This window comes from Armigeres subalbatus, chromosome 1 (assembly GCF_024139115.2).
Source record: "Armigeres subalbatus isolate Guangzhou_Male chromosome 1, GZ_Asu_2, whole genome shotgun sequence".
Classification (NCBI taxonomy): Eukaryota; Metazoa; Arthropoda; class Insecta; order Diptera; family Culicidae; genus Armigeres; species Armigeres subalbatus.
Window position 1 is genome coordinate 155157769 of NC_085139.1, and position 18174 is coordinate 155175942.

Sequence of the window (18174 nt, forward strand, 5' to 3'; positions counted from 1 at the left end):
TCCCATAGGAGGGAAGAGCAGAATTTGCTTCGACTTCGCGAATGGTGAAGCAAGGGCTATACGGACTTATATAGACTTGTGGTATTATCATAGGTTAATGGTTCATGCACATACAATTTTCATTTATTTGGAGAAACATCACCGTAATCTTCCAGATGTACGGATTTCAATAGGCCTTAAGATAGTTCTTGTTACATTATTTGTTCAATTCTCATATAATTAAATCATATTCAATAGCTCTGTTCAAACGAGCTGATAAACGGACCATTAAATCGTCAAATATGATCATTTTGTTATAACACAGCTTCAAATAACGCTTTTGGGACACCTATTTTTTTCAACCATAAAAGGGGGAGAGTGCGGAAGTTTCACGTAAACCTCCGAGAAAAATGGTTTGCAAAATTAAAAGTTTTTCCTGGGTACTTATTGGTTAATTTGCCTCGAAAGATTTTATTTTTCGTTTTCCATGTGTAGTTTTAAAAAGTGTACAGTTTATAACTGTAACTAAAGATGTAAACTCTTGATAATTTTTCAAAATCGGATAAATCTTTCGCTAGTCAAAACGTTTTAAAAAATATACGTATTTTCATTTATGCGCCTGTTCATTTTATTTTTTAAACTAGGTTCCTTATATTTTTCTTGATTATGTCGGTAATTGTTAGCAAATCTTTGTTATAAAAACTTCGTTTTTGTGGGAAAATTTATAGCATTCTATAGTGGTGAGAACGAAAAATATTTGCTGTCATTTCGTGAAATCTCAATCCAACAACCTTTCGTTGTCATCTTGGCTAAAATTCACTCAATCCACCGAATCCACCACATTTATTTTGAATCTGTTTCTGTTTTGTTATTCTATCGCTTCGCTGATGCAGTCATCCGTCTGTCCATATCCATCCACACGTTCGGCGTTGAAACCACGCTCCCAGCAGTAATGCAGTGACTGCCGGACAGTTCACTCGGGAGAAGCCAACTGCTGGCATCCATCTAGCGTACTTGTATACCTACTTCTCTATCAACACTACATTGCTGGGTGTGTAAACGAAAAAAAAGTAACAAAAAAGTGAAAGTAACTTGTCCACCGAAACTGCTTTTGGTCCGTACAAAGATCTGGACCACTTACGCAGTCATAAAAGAGTAGCAAATGTAGTACACATACGCAATAATTCGCACGTTTAGTAATCTCAACCGATTTTCGTAAGTATCTATTACTCAATGTATTATGATGTAGATAACGATACTGTTAAGATAATGGTTGCAGAAGTGCTATAGATTCTTTTTAGGAGTTTCGATGTTTTGGTGTAACGAATAGACTTAAGGCGCGATCTGTAATCTTCTATCCACGACTACGGTATATGTTGGCTTTGCTGTGTCGCTGTAAATTGCATAATATGATCCACGTCTGCTCGTGACTAGATCAAAGAGTCTCTCCTTGAGCACGTTATTGTTCCACATACTTATCTCACTCATTAGAATCCACCCTTCTGTCATCGCCTATCTCTTCAGTGGAAAAAAATGGTGGCTAACATCTCTGGGGTTAGCGCGCGGTGGGCCCCACTGACAATTCAAAATTAGTAAACAAAAACATCATTTCAGGACTAATTTTCTGTGATGGAGTAATTGTTGTTAAGCGATTTGAATGAATTTATTACTATTATCGTTATGTACCACGTATTCCGTGCTGTGAAAAAATGTGTTCGATTTTCAATTTAATTGTAATAAGACCGTCATTCACACAACACGGTTAGTACGGTGCAAAACAAATTTGAATATTTGGTAACAATATTGTTTAAAAAAATAACGCCCACAGCAAAATAATGACGTGAGTTTTATGCTGGAGCCAGAAGCATAGCTGTGTGTCATCCGGCTGTTAGAATCCGGGTTTTTTATTTGTCTGATTCTTCGAATGTTAGTCATACGGATGTAAATTAGAAATGAGGGGGAAAAAAGCAGAGAGGTGTAAGTGACAAAACAATTGTTTCGATAAAAAAACTGCACAGTTTTTCCGTATGTTTTCGTTTCATACATGTTATATGAGAGTGAACAAATTATATTTTTCCCCCGATTTATCACATTTTTCATGGATCACCAATTATATCAACATATCGCACATACACGCCTTTGCTCATAAGCCCACCAAAAGTAAGATTTATTGCAAACAGGAACACTGGAGCACTGTTCTACCGGTTAACGCAAATTCTATGTTTCATGTTTGCAGGGATTCCCTATGTACATGGGACCATTATGCGGACACCGGCAGTAATAGGCTATCCTGTTTTTTGTTCTTTATTCGGGTTTTCCCTCTAACGAAGAATGTTGCAAGGGTTTCTTTTCGTTTTCATTCGTAAACCTGTTGGATGCACATCATCAAAATATATGGATTTAGCGTGACGGAATCGGCAGCGACAGTTTTTCTCTGTGGACCAAGTGATCATATGCGCTGGATTAACGAAACCCTATAAGCTACTAATAGAATTGATATTAGCTTTCCTCAATAAAAATGAGGGTAACTAAACTTTTGGGGTTTCATTTTTTGGTGATAAAAACGAGAACATAAAACTCATTCAGTGGCAAACCCGCTTCTGTGTCACAATTAGGAGGTTGTGGATTTATTTCCTGGCTCACCCCTTTCTACTTTGTACTTCAATATTTGATTACTATGTCTGAAACTCGATTATGCTTATGCACAACAAGTGAAAGATTTAGTTCGGAAAAGATATTGGAGGGTAACCGCTACCTTCGGTGGGGTTTGATCCCACGAAACCAGTACGCTAGACAGGTGCTTAATACCCGGAACATAGGCAATTAACTTTGAATGTATTTCAATATTCGTTAAATCTGTCCAATTAATCACTCTATCCCATCTCAGCACTACAAGAAAGTTGTCAGAACGGATCAAAACTATTGGAGAATACCTTGAGCCCAGCTAAGAGATAACGATAAGTCTCAATCCGTTATATATGTAATTCAAGTAATTGATGCCACTCTCATACACTTAGGCTACGACCTTGTGAAAATTACTTGAAGCTAAACCTAAAAATCATTATTGAGCTTCATTGACATTTGAATACATTCAAATGTGCAGGCTAATAGTTTGTGTGCTTTATATTCATCTTGCTCAAACGGTATTACGCATTGTTGTAATAGCATTTGCTTTACCAGATTTTTTTTCACAATGCACACATCCTTTTACTGACAAAAATGCAATCATTGTATTTAGGTGTGGCAAACATAAATTTCGACCAAATATATCATTCTCCTTGTAATGGTTTTGTGAATTCGCTTGACATATACATATGTGGAAACCCACTTAAGTCTTATTTCACTAATAACCTTTGTGTGGATTTTCATATTTCGCAAACAAAAATTTTATTTATCAATTTCTATAGATTTTTGCCAACTTTCCTGTTTCTGACAATTTCTATTTTCATTTCATTATACGGTAACCGTAGGGGAGACCGGGGCTAGTTGGCTGAATTTTGCTTTCGGAATGTGTGAACTCATTCTGGTTCGACTTTTCAAGAAAAGGCTTTCACTGTCGAAAATATACAAGCCTTGACCACATTTGTGACATATTTTCATCAATGAAAACAAATTGAGGGAAAAGTTATAAACAAACAGATTGGCCGAGTTTGTGAAAATAAGTAAAGCACATCATATCAATCAGTGGGCAATGTTTAGAAGCTATAAAAAGGCAGTGTCCATAATTTTGTAATATTAAGCCACGTAAAAAAAATATCAACTCTTTACATTTTAGTCTTTTTTGACATTTTTCGTGAACTTTTTACAACTTTCTTTTCCTCTGCCAGAGTATACTTACGTTTGAAATCATTTTCTCGGACAATTTCTCTCCTTCAATGCTGCTTTTATTGGGAAATCGGTTAAAATTTGTGGCGATTGGTACTAAATTTTTACTCTGCCAAACATAACATTTGGTCAACCTACCCCTTTGGATGTTTTCGAGAATAATCACAATTTACAAACACAAAAGGGAGGTTACTCTGGAAATATGTATACCAATTTGTAGGATTTAGAATACTCTTTCGAGCGTACTACGTTTTTAGGAATCGGATGATAATTGATTCGTGTTACAAATATGGCTTTACCATTACATAAATTTGCTCACTAGCAAAAAAATAGCAAAAAAAACCTGGTCCTGAGCAAACGAAAACACAAAAATATCTAAAATTACATCCATACATGGGCGACCTAATATCCCTCTGACATCATTATAATAAGCTCTAAATGCGTCTTAACACATTTTCACAAAAGCCATTCCACTAGTGGTACTGTTACTCTAAAGGTATTCTGCATTTAATGAATATGAAAAAATATAGTTCATATAGAAATCCTAAATATCTGACAAGCAAACGAAAATTACTGTGCAACGTTTGCTCCACATTCCCCTAACACATATGTAGGAAACGTATGACACCGCTTATCTAGTCACGTATACGACTGAATGATCAATCTCACGTGAGATTACGAGCATGGCTAGACAGTTTTTCTGTAACACCCAGCTTTGTTGGTTGATAAACAGAGAAAAACGTTTTCTTTTTGTCACTAGGCTTTATTTCAAGTAGTGTGGTAACAGGGATATTTCGGACCACTGATTATTTTTTATAAGAACAACAAAATAATGACGAAAGGCTATTATTTTCCTTCATAAACTTTTTATATAAGCTATGAAGATTGTATTGAGCTTTGTTTGCCTATAAATATGAGATGTAAAGTCAACTCTCCTTTTTGCTTGTCGGCATTATATCTTCGATTATATCCTCCATTGGGATAGCCCAGTTTTTTGAGCATTTCAACAATTATCATCTGCAAGATTTCTAAGCTGTGTCACCAATCACCATTATTACATCCGTATATAATGCACTCTAACTGTCATCTACTCAGTGAAACTGTTTTGCAATTTTTTTTCTTAAGGAAATTTTATTCAATTTCCGTCAAAAGCGGTACTAGTCATAGTTCTGAGCAGCTGAAGGAGCCAAGTAATTATCCATTTCAAAGTTTTCTAGATCAAACCCACCACCTTCAGCATTGTTTTGCCGTGTAAAGCCAATAAAATCAATGATCCAAAGCTGTCCGGTGGTTCGAAATAATCCAGTTATCCTGTTTGGAAACTCGATGTGCATATGCATACTCACTCAACACAGATCCTGTATGAGGTTAGAAAAGATACTAAGGTATAGGCGATAAAAGTGTTTCGTATATATATATATATATATATATATATATATATATATATATATATATATATATATATATCGCTTCCACTTTAGCATCTTATGTTGCGTCATATACAATTGCGTGTTGACTAAAAAAATTCGGGAAAAATTCAATTCGAATCATTTATTGTAGGTAACCACTTTCCTCCAACCCTATGACCCATGTCCGGAGTAGTACCCGACGTTTGGTATTGCGCTACTTGCGACGTCGAGCCGAGCACATAAAAAGTACGTACTCGGTGGTTTCGTCTACCCCTGGGCAGTAAGAAACCTCGTAGACCCGAGTCTGTGTAAGCTGGCATGGCTTGACAGGAATAGTTTCAGATGGAAGTGGACTTTTTCATGTGGTCTGCCCACCAAACTTGATACACTTGGTTTCAGCCACCTACCCTTTGAAAAGTTGTTCTATTCCTGTTACCATTTGGCAGTTGAAGCTTCTTCTTCTTATTGGCATTACATCCCTCTCTGGGACATTGTCGCCTCGCTGCTTAGTCTTAATTCAGCACTTCCACAGTTATTAACCACGAGGTTTCTAAGCCAAGTTACCATTTTCCATTCATATATCATGAGGCTAACGCGATGATACTTTTATGCCCAGGGAAGTCGAGGCAATTTCCAAATCGAAAATTGCCTAGACCAGCATCGGGAATCAAACCCAGCAACCCTCAGCATGGTGTTGCTTTATAGTCCCGCATCTTACCACTAGCCTAAGGAGGGCAGCTGAAGCTACTCTAATGGTATTACGGACTCCCTTAATTCCACGCATGTCGAACCACTCTTCGTCTTTCCAGATGATTAGCCTAAATGGCTGATACTTTATTTTGTGGGTTGTAAATTCAGTTTATTCAGTCAAATATTCATAGTTCATGGTTTATAAAGTGTTTACAATTTAAAAAATCTAGGTCTAATGCGTTTACATCGATTTCCACTCGCATTGTTTTTCCTTTACCAGTCAGTACAGATTTTGAAAGTTCTTCGAACGAAAATCGCCTCCAGCTCCACCCATTCGTTGTCCTTTTTAGCCTGCGTTGCAAAACCGTCCACGCCTGGACGACACGTGCGCAGGAACAAAACTTATGCCAGAGCGTTTCCACTGTATGGTGTGCAGTTCTCGTCTGCTACCCGTCGCATCACAAACAGCAATGTTGTGTTCAATTGTGTTCAATTTCAATTTTGCCATTTCCCGGGTAAAAGAAAATAGCAAAAGAATAACTAGTTTTACCATTAATATATGAATAACAGAATAGCAAAATCTGATGTTAGTTTGTGTGATATAGTTGCTAAAATAACTAAAATAATAACAAAAATTGTTCGAGCTAATAGCTAAAAAATAACTCATTTTACTATTATAAGAGCAAACCAATAGCAAAATATTTACAGAAAGGGAAATATCAAAATCAATTATTATTGATAAGTTGAAAATGAAAATGATAAAAGAATAACAAACTTTGTTATGATTGCAAGATGTGTTCTTCATTTGTTGTTCTGTTCTTCCATACAATAACATAATAACAACAAATTTTACTCTTATAACAAAATTTGCTGTTATGAAGAATAGAAAATATCAAAATCAGTTATTATTGATATGTTGAAAATGCAAATGATAAATGAATAACAAACTTTGCTATGATTGCAAAATTTGTTCTTTATTTGTTGTTCTGCTCCTTTTTACAATAACATATAAATAACTAATTTTACTATTATGACAAAATTTGTTGTTGGTATGCTATTTTATGTTATTTATAAATAACATAGGAACAACTAAATCTAATATCATAGCAAAATTTGTTATTATTATGTTATTTGTTTGTTATTTACCTCTACCCGGGTTACCAGTTTAGTTTTAAACGCTGGGCCGATGTGAGCTGCTTTGTCAGAATATTTCGCCACGAGCGTGACCAGTCGAGCGCTGGGCTGTTTGTTCCCACCTTTTTTCGGATCGGCGAAGGGGTTTTGTTAGGTTTGATGATAAAACTTGTGATAAGCACGAGAGGATGGTTCTAATGTCAGGATGGTTTAGTGAAATTGCTGGGTGGGGATTTGCGTTGAAAAGAAGGGACCTATAAAAAGGAGGGGAATCGATCTCATGTAGTGCTCTGTTTGTGACTAGGCTTTTGTTTTTGAAACCGGGATCTGAAGGCTTAATCCTCCGTGATCCTTATCACGAATCATCTGGGTTATTGATACACGAGCAACTACTCCTCTACACAGAAAATTACCCATCGTTAAAGTAATCTTCGCCGTGTGAATGCCAAGGGGCCGGTACGTTCGGGCCATGTTGTCTGTTCCTTTCCACTAGCACGATGATGCCTTCTACGAAAGCATGGGAAAGATTGCCAGCGATTACTTCATTGAGAAGTAAGTTCAACTCACGGCGAATGACATCCCTAGCAGCACACATGTTCCAAATAGGCTACCGCAACTCATGTTTGAGTTTTAGTTTTTAGTCACAATCAAGTTGCTGTAACCAATTTTGTATGACTTGTGCTCATGGGCGTAGCCAGGATTTCGAGAAGGGGGGGGGGCAACTTTTTTTTAAATCGTTGTTTTATAGTAGTTTTATAAAAACACATGAATATGAAACACATAAAACCAAATCCAAACCAAATCGAAATAATAATGATTAAAACAATAATGGATTTAAAAATGCGTGATTTATTGCTCATCAGATATTTTTAAATAAAGTGAGAAAAATATTAGGGAACTTGGTATTCAGAAAGAATATAAAATCGGCTATAACAATTATTATAAAAATCCTGCATTCTTCCATAAGTCTTGTCTTATGCATAAGTTTCCATAAGTTTAAGAAAACTAGAACAATACATCTGAATTTCCAAACAAATCCTCTCTGAAATAATATTTATTATAAAATAAGCAGAACAATCAATATGCAAGCTTTCTCCAGGAATTCCTTCGACAATTGCTCCTGGCATTCTATACGAAATTCTATCAGGGATTCTTTATGAATGCCTCCAGCAACTTTTTCGGCGTCTTCAGGAATTTCACCATAAATTTTTCCGGGAATTGATCCGAAAATTCCACCATTATTTACTCCAAGAAAATCTTCACGAACTTCTTTATAAGTTCTGCAGAATTCCCTGCAATAATTCAAATAATTTCGTGCTGTTTCCCATAATTTTAAAGAATAAGAATATTCCGTGGAAATTCCGTAGAATTGCCAATAAACATTCCTGAGAATTTCACGAAAAATCTTCGAATTTCTTGTGTTAATTCCATAAAATTTTCCGTGAATTGTTTCGAATAATTTCTTGTGAAAATTTCAAAGAATTTCTTCAGGAATTCCACCGGAAATTTATACAGAAATTATACCGAAAATGAAATCAACAATGGAATTTTCGCAGGGGCTTCTAGATTAATTCGCAATGAAATCCTAAAAGAATTCCGGAGGAAACTTCAAGATTTCCACTGGGAGATCCTCCAGGAGTTTCTCCGAAAATTCCTTCTGGAATTCTTCCAGGAGTTCCACCGGCATTTCCAATATCTCTAGGATTTCCTTCGAGAAATAATTCCGGTAGTTCTATCGGCAGTTCCTCTGAAAATTCTTCCGGGAATTTCGGCAGAATTGGAATTTATTTAGGCTTCTTCAGGAATTTATATAGATTTTCCACCAGAAGCTCCTCTGAGAATTTCTCTGCGAGCTCCTCAGGTAATTCTCCGGGAGGTCCTCTGATGATGATGATGGTCCATCTACAAAACCCAACAAAGGTTTCAGCTAGACGAGATTTGTCTATAAGATGAATTCTCTTGTTTCCGAGAATGCTTCTGGTAGTTCCTCGGGGCTCCTTTGGAAATTCTTCCGGGAGTTTCTTCAGAAATTCTTCCAGAAAATTCCTTCGAGAGTTCCTCCGGGAGTCCCACCAGCAATTCATCCGGGAGTTTCTCCGGCAATTCTTCCAGAAGTTCCACCAAAAGCTTTTTCAGGAAATCATTTAGGCTTTCTTTAGAAAGCCTGCTGGAAATTCCTCCAGAAGTTCTTCCGATAGTTTCTCTGGGAGCTCATCCGGGAGGTCCTCTAGGAATTTTTCTAGGAGTTCCTCCTGAAATTTCTACGGGAGCTCCTCCGGCAGTTTCTTTCGGGAATTCCTCCGGGAGATACACCAGCAGTTTCTACGAGAATCCCTCCGGGAGTTTCACCGGCAGTTTCTCCGAGTGTTTCTCTGAAAAGGAACTCCCGGAGGAACTCCCAGAGTAATTTCCGGAGGAACTCCCGGGGGATTTTCTATAGGAATTTTCGGAGAAATTATCAGAGGAATTCTCGGAGGAACGGCCGGTGGAACTTCTGGAGGAATTTATTGAAGAACTAAAGGAAGAATTTCCGGAGGAAATCCTGGAGGAACTCTCGTAAGAATTCTAGGATGAACTCCCAAAGGAACTTCCGTAAGAATTCCAGGAGGAACTCCTGGAAGAATTCTTAAAAGAACCTCCTGGAGGTATTCCCGTAAGAACTCCCAGAGAAATTCTCCGATGAACTTCTAGAGGAATTTGTAGATAAATGCCTAAAGAAATGCTAAATGAATTCCTGGAAGAAAGCCTGATTGAATTCCCGAAGGAACTACTGGTGGAACTCCAGAGGAACATCCGGTGGAATACCCTAGAGGAAGAGAAAACATATTTCTGAAGGAACTTCCGAATTCCCATTTCCCGTGAAATTCCTGCCAAATATCGTCCAGGAATTCCCTGTGAAGTTCCTGGAGGTATTACCGGAGAATTTCTTGGAAAAACTCCTGGAAGAACTCCCGGAGGAACTCCCACAAGCACTTCCGGAGGAATTCCCACATGGAAGTCCTGAAATAATTCTTAGAGAAGTTCCTAAAGGAATTTCCGAAAAAATATCTGAAGGAATTCCCAGAAAAATACCAGGAGGAATTAATGCAGAAATTCCCAGATGAAATCCTGAAAGTATTCCCAGATGAATTGCTGAAGAAAACCCCTGCGGATTGTTCCGAAGAAATTTCTGGAAGAACTCTTGTCAAATATCCGAGTAAATTCCGGAAGGAAGTCTAGTACACTTCCGCGGAAAATCTCCCAGGAAAATCCCTGAAGGAATTCCTGGAGAAGTACATACCTGAAGAAACTCCAGAAAGCGAAACTCCTTTCGCTATTCAATGTTTGGAGGTATTCCCGGAAAATTTCCTGGAAGTAATCCCGGAGGAATTAAAGGAAGAGCTCCGAGAGGAATGCCCGGAGAAGTTCCTAAAAGAATTTCCGCAGGAATTTCTTATAGATTTACAAGTGAAATTATGGAGCTAAATCGGAGGATTTCCATCATAAATTTTTGAAGAAACTTCTGGTAGAATTTTGGGAAGAAATTCCGTATGTATTCTTGACGGAACTCTAGAATGCATGCCTGAAGGAAATGCCGGATTTTTCCTGAAGATAGAATAACCGAAGAAATATCTAGAAGTAAATCTTGGAGAGAAGAAAAGAAATCTTCAAGGAATTTCCTCGTGAATTTCCTGAAAAAAATTAGTGGGGGGTTTCTAGATAAGGAGGAATTACAATTACATGAGAAGGATTTTCGAACGATTTTCAGAGGAATTTGTGGATAACTTTCCGGAGGAATTCAGCAGTTCCCAGGGGAGCTTCTAGAAGAATTTCAAAGAGAATTTTTGAGTCCGAAATGTTTCGAGTTTTTTTGAACTTTCATATATTATGGATCCTGGATGCCCTAATAAGTTTTGGGAATCTTTTGAATTTCAACCACCTATTTCTGTATATGATTGGATCGTAAAGTGCACATGTTTAAGGGAATTCATTTCAGTACCCGTGCAATCTTTCCACAATTTAGGGGGGGGGGCGACGGCCCCCCCCTGCCCCCCCTTGGCTACGCCCATGCTTGTGCTGCTCGGGATTGAACATGCGGAGGTAGAACTCTCGTGGGATCCCAACGAGGTGGATCGTTATGGCGCACTCGCTCTGATGGCAGATAAAATTTCTGCCGTCGTGATCTCTTCGCTGCATCAATAGATGTTCAATAGGTGGTCGTCTCGTGGGATGACTCGGTCGCAAACAAACCCGTCCTCGTTGCTGTCTGTCCTAGTAGAGATTCGAGAAAAAAGCAAACAGATGTGCTTCGATTGCATGCGGCTCATGAGCAATCTCGTTTTCATTCGATTGCAGTTGCGTCGTGATTTTTTTTTCGTCGTCTTTCCTCCAGCTGGGAGATCGACATGGGCTCTCCCGCCAGGTGCGTTTCGTTTATACGCATGCAATTAGCATAGCAGCATAGCATAACATAGTTACGGTGTACTTCGTAGATTGGACACTAGTGATACTCATGTTTTTCTTTTGAAATCCTTATTTAGATTGCTATCAGAAATCAAGGTGGGTGTGGTCCTTGATTTCAATCTAGGATAAAAATCACAAAAGCACGAGGATTACTACTCCTGGTCACGCCCATTTTCATCCTAACTTGGGAGGGGAAGGAAGTGTTGAGGTAGTACTTACTTAATGAGAGGCCCCCGACTCAGCGACACCCTCATAAGTACCACGGAGTTGGATATTGGGGAAGGTATTCATTGGGTCAGGATTTGCCTGTAGCTGACAATAAATGTGACCGTGGTAGATCTTACCACTCAAAGGTGTCGATATCATAATATGATTTCAATTTGCTATCATCTTGTTGTTGGACTTTGCTCGGGTACCCAGCGTTACGGGGTCATTTCGTTTATACGCAAGAAATTGTAGGAAAAGTTTTTTTGCAGCGACAACACCTCTCCTTTTCGCATCGTGAAATTAATCGAAAGCGGTTCGAGACACCAGACGATAGCCACCATTCCATCTATGATCCTGCGTAGAGTAGTTTCTGTAGCTGCCGTGTCCAATATTGCCACTTATAATGGAACTCAGCAACGTTTTCTTCCGTCAGAAGATGGGGCCGCAGTGTCCAAAATCCGCGCCCGGGGGAAGACATAGTCTTACCGTCAGCGCTATGTGGTCTTTGAAGCAACAGACGTGCGTGTAGGCGGACTGCAAATTATTTCGTAGGGCGGCGCTTACGTACCTGCGGTCTAGTCGGGATTGTGCGTTCCGACAGACGTACGTAAACCCGGAATTTCTTGGGTGTAACTTTTTCTACGCGTCATGCAGCTGCAGTTGTTGGACTGTTGTTTTGAGGGACGGGCTTGTGTTCGGGCTGGACGAGTCGCATGCGTGCAGTACGCAGTTGCAGTCGCCAGCGACTAATCGTGATATACTGAAAGCCAATGAACAGATGAAAAGTAATCCACCGGATTTAATCACTTGACTTTCGGAGAGCGCAATCGAAAATACGTCTGCTCGTCTCAGAAGTTGAGCGGAAACGGCTCGCAATCACATAGGGGAACTGCTCCTTGAATTCATACCATGTACCCAAATCAATAGGGAAAGAGGTTCGGTTGTTGGCACCCTTTTGTATGTGATCCATAACTTTGGCCCTAGTTGATCTTATGCCGACATTTGTATACCAATGGAAAGCTAGACTAATAAGCTTACTACTAGCGAAAAAAATAATTTGATTTCAACGCTTTGAAAAAAATATTGATGATTTTGAAAATTTGACATTTTTGGACATTTCAATTTTGTGGTTCGGTTGTGGGCATCCTTGAAAACTCAGCTAAAAATGAAGAAGCATGAACAGAAACCACCCAGATTTGAAGAAAAGGAATAATTTATTCATTTTCTGGCACTAAAAAAATCAGATCAATCCACCTAGCAGTGATGATACCACCATCGGTGCATTAGGGAGGATATTGAAAAAAAAATCACATAAGAAAAGTCTAAAATAGCACTTTAGGTAAATGGGTTTCAATTTTCATTGATTCACGTTTACTTCACTACTTCACTGTCAAACAATCCTGATTAATCACCCTAGCGGTAATCGTGCCTTTCTCGTTCATTACAAAAATTAATATTTTGACCAAAAGTTTTGATCCCATAGTCCGATCTGCCCATTTTTCAATAGGAAATAATGGGACAGGAATCCCCGTCGAATGCAACTTGTTGCAAGCAAATCAAACAACGATTTGTTCCAAAAAGTGAACTAGACATATCCAATGAACAAAAATTTGAATTAAATTCATTATTTCAATCAATTATGTTTAAATAATTATAAAAACTGCATAAAAACGTCATTTGAAATAAGTTAGGGGACAACTAAAACGATATTGAATGATTTGTCAATAAAATAAGGGGGCCCATAACCGAACCAATAAAAATGCCCACAACCAAATTTCACAGCCATTTTGGAAAATTAAGAAAAAAAACTTCGCGCTAAAATTTTAATGGCAATCGTCATAGAGCCTCAAAATAAATTAAATTTTACTGTATAAATATGCATTGTTTTTTTATAAAAAAAAATGATTTGTCCCTAGTTCAAAGCATCCGGTTTGATATTGAGCACAAAACATCATGTTACAACCGAACGGTGGCCACAACCGAACCTCCTCCCCTACCATTCGAAAACAAAGAATTGGTGCGCTAATTGTTTTATTTCTCATTTTTGTGAATTTTCTCAGCAATGAGCATGCCGGAAAACAACAAAACACGACCCAAATTGGGCCTAAATTGCCTGTTTTGTGAATGTTATTGATATAGGAGCATGTTATTGATAATGGAACAGATACCCTAGGTTGCGTCTCGTGATACGGTGCTACTGTATACCGCAGGACAGCAACTTGGGGCCATTACTTTTCCTGCTTTACTTCAACGATGGTCACCATGCCATCGATGGACCACGGTTATCCTTTGCGGATGATCAGAAGATATTTCTTCACATCTGCTCAATTACCGATTATCATTCCCTCCAAAACGAGATCACTGTGTTTGCCAACTGGTTTTACTCCGAATCGACTTGTGGTCAACCCGGCGAAATGCTTGGTAATTACTTTTTTCACAACATTGTAAATTAATGTCCAAGTCGGGTGGTTTAATCCCCGGAAATAGGCAATTCACTTTGATTCAACTGAACCTGAGTTGCGTGCTCTTGCCTACGAAATGCGGTCGGGTCTGAGCTTGACGACCGACTGGCAAATAGCTTACACAACCTCACTTGATCAGTACAGTTGCTGATGAAGAATGAAGAATGTGTATATGTGTTTTGCATTGCGCAAACTACAGTAGGGAGACCCATTTCGCCTCCCTAGCTACGAAGACCGTTACCAGTTGATCGATTACACGGTTTTGGTGTCACTCATGAAGTGGATTGTATGATCGCTATAGATGTAACCTTCGTCTACCCTCCAGTTCAGATCTATGAGCCGTTATCGACTACAAGTACATTTAGATAAGCTAGCGCTTGAGCGTTATAGTTGCCAGCGATGACCCACTACGTCGGACGATAACTTATTAACCATCAGAGTGAACTCTTCACCTGGATACCGTGGTGGGGCATAGTAGCTGCAATAGGACATCCTCTTCATTTTAGTTAAGACAACACACTCGAAGGCCCGGTCCTTTTAGCGAATTTTTGACCCGTCTGCTACCTACATAGTTGCTGTTATTGGCAGGGTAGCTGTACGGATCAGCCAGGATCAGCCTACGGCCTTTTCCGCGTTTTCTACTAAATGTTATCTTTGCTTGACGCTCTTCCGGAATACGAACAACGTGTCTAGACCACCGTAGTCTGCCGTGTTGTAAAAGCTTAACAATATCTAGCCCTTTATACACCTGGTATAACTCTTGATTCATGCGACGCCACCATATACCGTTCTTCTGTTTACCGCCGAGTATTGTCCGTAGCACCTTACGCTAAAACACTCTGAAACATCTCCGGAAGAATCAGAATAGTATATAGCGCGAATTTCGTATTCATTTGCAGACTACGGGACTTAGGCTGGTTACAAAGCCCATAATAAGCCCTATTCGCAGCTGTAATACGCGTCACCTCGCGGGCAACATCATTATCGCACGCCACTAATGTTCCAAGATACACAAATTCTTCTACCACTTAAAATTTTTCACCATCCAGCACCATTTCTCTATCACCACCACTAATGAACCCACGTTGATTGCCAGCGACCATGTACTTCGTTTGCTGGTATTGATCGTTAGTCCAATACTCGTTGTCGGCACGGCGATCAATCCCGATAATATTGATATCGTCCGCAAAGCCAAATAGCACATGCGATCTTGTGATCATTACGATTTCATATAGGGGAAATGATGAAATGATGACTTCGGCAGGTTTTGTTCTATTATTGTCAAGGGGTTTTTGTTGACCAAAATTTATTAAATTTGACCACAATATTATTTGATATGCAAAGAATGTTTAGGCCAAGTTTGAATGATAAAACAAAATCTGCCGGAATTTCCCCTAACTCCACTTCCAACTTTTGGTGATACTTTCGAATGAGAATAATTTGCATATTTTAAGTATTATTGCTAGTGTTTAACATATTTTACCGTACCATACTTTTATCTTTATGTATCGTTTATTGTTGCTGTTTCACATTCTAGATTTGCTAACCCATCACAATGACATACACCACAATGAGCGTCATCAAGAAACGCTCCGGACTGTCCAGTTCGACAATCACCAACAACAATCTGGCGAAGGCATCCCAACCGGAAAAGATCGTCGAGTCGTCCAAAACGATCAACGAAATGACCAGAACCCACCCGACGGCCTATTTGATATTCGGGTCGCTGTTGATGGACTTGCTGGCGTTCACGATGATCCTACCGCTGCTGCCGTCGATGCTGGAGTTCTACAAGCAGAACGATGTCGGTGGACTCTACGGTTACTTGTCAGACAGTATTAGCAGTTTTCAGGAGTGGGTTGGTGCGCCGAAACGATTCAACTCAGTCCTATTTGGGGGTGCTCTGGGGTCCATGTTCAGTTTACTGCAGTTCATCGTGAGTCCAATTGCCGGGGGACTGTCCGACATCTACGGCCGAAAGCCGGTAATGGTTGTTTGTGCTGTGAGTAATATTTGTATGGATATTTGAAGGAGCAAAATGAAGATTTATGATTTCTAGATTGGCATCGCTGCATCGTACGGTTTGTGGGCATACTCACATAACTTTTTGCTTTTTGTGCTGGCAAGATTTGTCGGTGGGTTGAGCAAGGGCAACATTTCGATTTGTATGGCCGTCATCACGGATGTGTCCAACCAGCAGAACCGGGGAAAGGCGATGGCCCTGGTAGGAATTGCCTTCTCATTGGGCTTCATCGTAGGGCCCATGATTGGAGCAATATTCTCTCGTTATGCAGACAAAACAAATGCGCACTGGTTTTGGCTTCCAGCTATGTTCGCCACGGGTTTGGCGCTGCTTGATGTTGTTTTCATTGCATTATGCCTAAAAGAGTCCCTTCCGAAGGAAAAGCGTTCGAAGAAGATCATCAATACACTCTCACACACTTTGGATCACATCAGCATTCCAGCTTTGTTCAGATTTTCTGCAGTGAAGAATCTCTCCAAGCGTGACATCACATCGCTTCGAAGTCTTGGATTGGTGTATTTTATTTATTTGTTCATCTACTCCGGGCTGGAGTTCACCGTTACATTCCTTATGTACCACAAATTCAACTATACGTCGATTGATCAGGCCAAAATGTTCCTGACTACAGGTTTGTTTCTGATTGTTTTCGAAAATCCAAAATCTCTATTTCTCATTTTATTCCTATCGGCAGGTATTATTATGGCCTTGCTACAAGGTTCAGTCGTCAGGAGGCTACCACAGCGCCTTACACAAATTTCGGCTGTAGTTGGATTGTATTTAATCATACCTGCATTCATCATCGTAGGAATTGCTGAGTCAACGCAAATGCTCTATCTGGGCATGATTCTATTTGCAATTTGTAAGTTGACGCTGTTGTTCCTACGACCTAATAGTAACTCTCTACTTCTACTTCTAGCTACCGCTTTTGTAGTGACTTGCATGACGACACTCACTTCCAAATACGGAGACTTCCATCAAAAAGGCACAGTTTTGGGAGTATTTCGTTCGCTTGGTGCTTTAGCCCGGGCTCTTGGTCCGATTGTGGCCTCGATTGCATTTTGGAGTATAGGTTCTAGGATTACGTACGTCGTGGGAGGAATCCTGCTGGTGTGTCCTACGTTGATGATGCAAGTACTTAAGCTGTCTTGAGTTAGTTGTTGTATTTAATGCAAAATTTGTTATGTTACGTCCATTGATAAGTCTTATTTAATACTCTTTATACACAGTATTTTTCGAGTATTGTAATTCCGTGTTGCTTTACGACACAGTAGAAATATAAGCAATTTCCAAAAGAATATCATTTAATATAGTTTAAATTAATTATTCATTGATGACAACACTGGTTTTGATGAGTGGGTGTGAGTGAATATCGATATATTTTATACATTGAAGTCGGGTCCCGTTCCACAATGTATAATCAATTTTATAACATGTCTGCATTGCACTTGGAGCTGAGCTAATGCGGGGTCTGTCTAGGACGTGATGAGGTTTGACAGTGGGCTACATTATACTTCTATAAAAAGCTGCATGTATCCGCAAGCAGGTCCTAGCGATGCGACCGCGTGCCGCTCAAAGCGCACAAGCCCAAGTTCTGGTGTCAGGTAGGACACTAAACAGACCTGAAACGACGGTCCATCGACGAGACAGGAGATTTGCACAGGCCTAATAAGCCGGCTGTGGTGCTAAGGGGCCCTCCTTAGCCGTGCGGGGCTACAAAGCAAGACCATGCTGAGGGTGGCTGGGTTCGATTCCCGGTGCAGGTCTAGGCAATTTTCGGATTGGAAATTGTCTCGACTTCCCTGGGCATTAGGTATCATCGTGTTAGCCTCATGATATACGAATGCAAAATGGTAACTTGGCTAAGAAACCTCGCAGTTAATAACTGTGGAAGTGTTTAATATAACATAACGGGTCAACGTTTCTTCTATTGGCATAGCAATTTCTATTATCAGCAATGAGTTTGCTCCCTTTAGCAACTAGACATGGAAGTAGAAAACTGGTA

General features: G+C 39.5%; 1 protein-coding gene across 1 annotated transcript; it reads left to right on the top strand.

Moving 5' to 3' along the window:
- Positions 1-908: 908 nt before the first annotated feature.
- LOC134207691 (major facilitator superfamily domain-containing protein 10) lies at positions 909-17467 on the top strand. Its single transcript, XM_062683490.1, has 5 exons — positions 909-1194; positions 15687-16151; positions 16209-16800; positions 16864-17031; positions 17089-17467. Exons 2-5 carry the CDS (start codon positions 15705-15707, stop codon positions 17319-17321), a joined length of 1440 nt encoding a protein of 479 aa, XP_062539474.1. The 5' UTR covers positions 909-1194; positions 15687-15704; the 3' UTR covers positions 17322-17467.
- The last annotated feature ends 707 nt before the right edge of the window (positions 17468-18174 follow it).

What these genes read in the sequence shown, in the direction of transcription:
- LOC134207691 (XM_062683490.1), top strand. Translation starts at nt 15,705, where the DNA reads ATGACATACACCACAATGAGCGTCATCAAGAAACGCTCCGGACTGTCC. An exon ending in CGGTAATGGTTGTTTGTGCT is followed by an intron (nt 16,152 to 16,208) that starts GTGAGTAATATT and finishes TATGATTTCTAG; the next exon opens with ATTGGCATCGCTGCATCGTA. An exon ending in CATGATTCTATTTGCAATTT is followed by an intron (nt 17,032 to 17,088) that starts GTAAGTTGACGC and finishes TTCTACTTCTAG; the next exon opens with CTACCGCTTTTGTAGTGACT.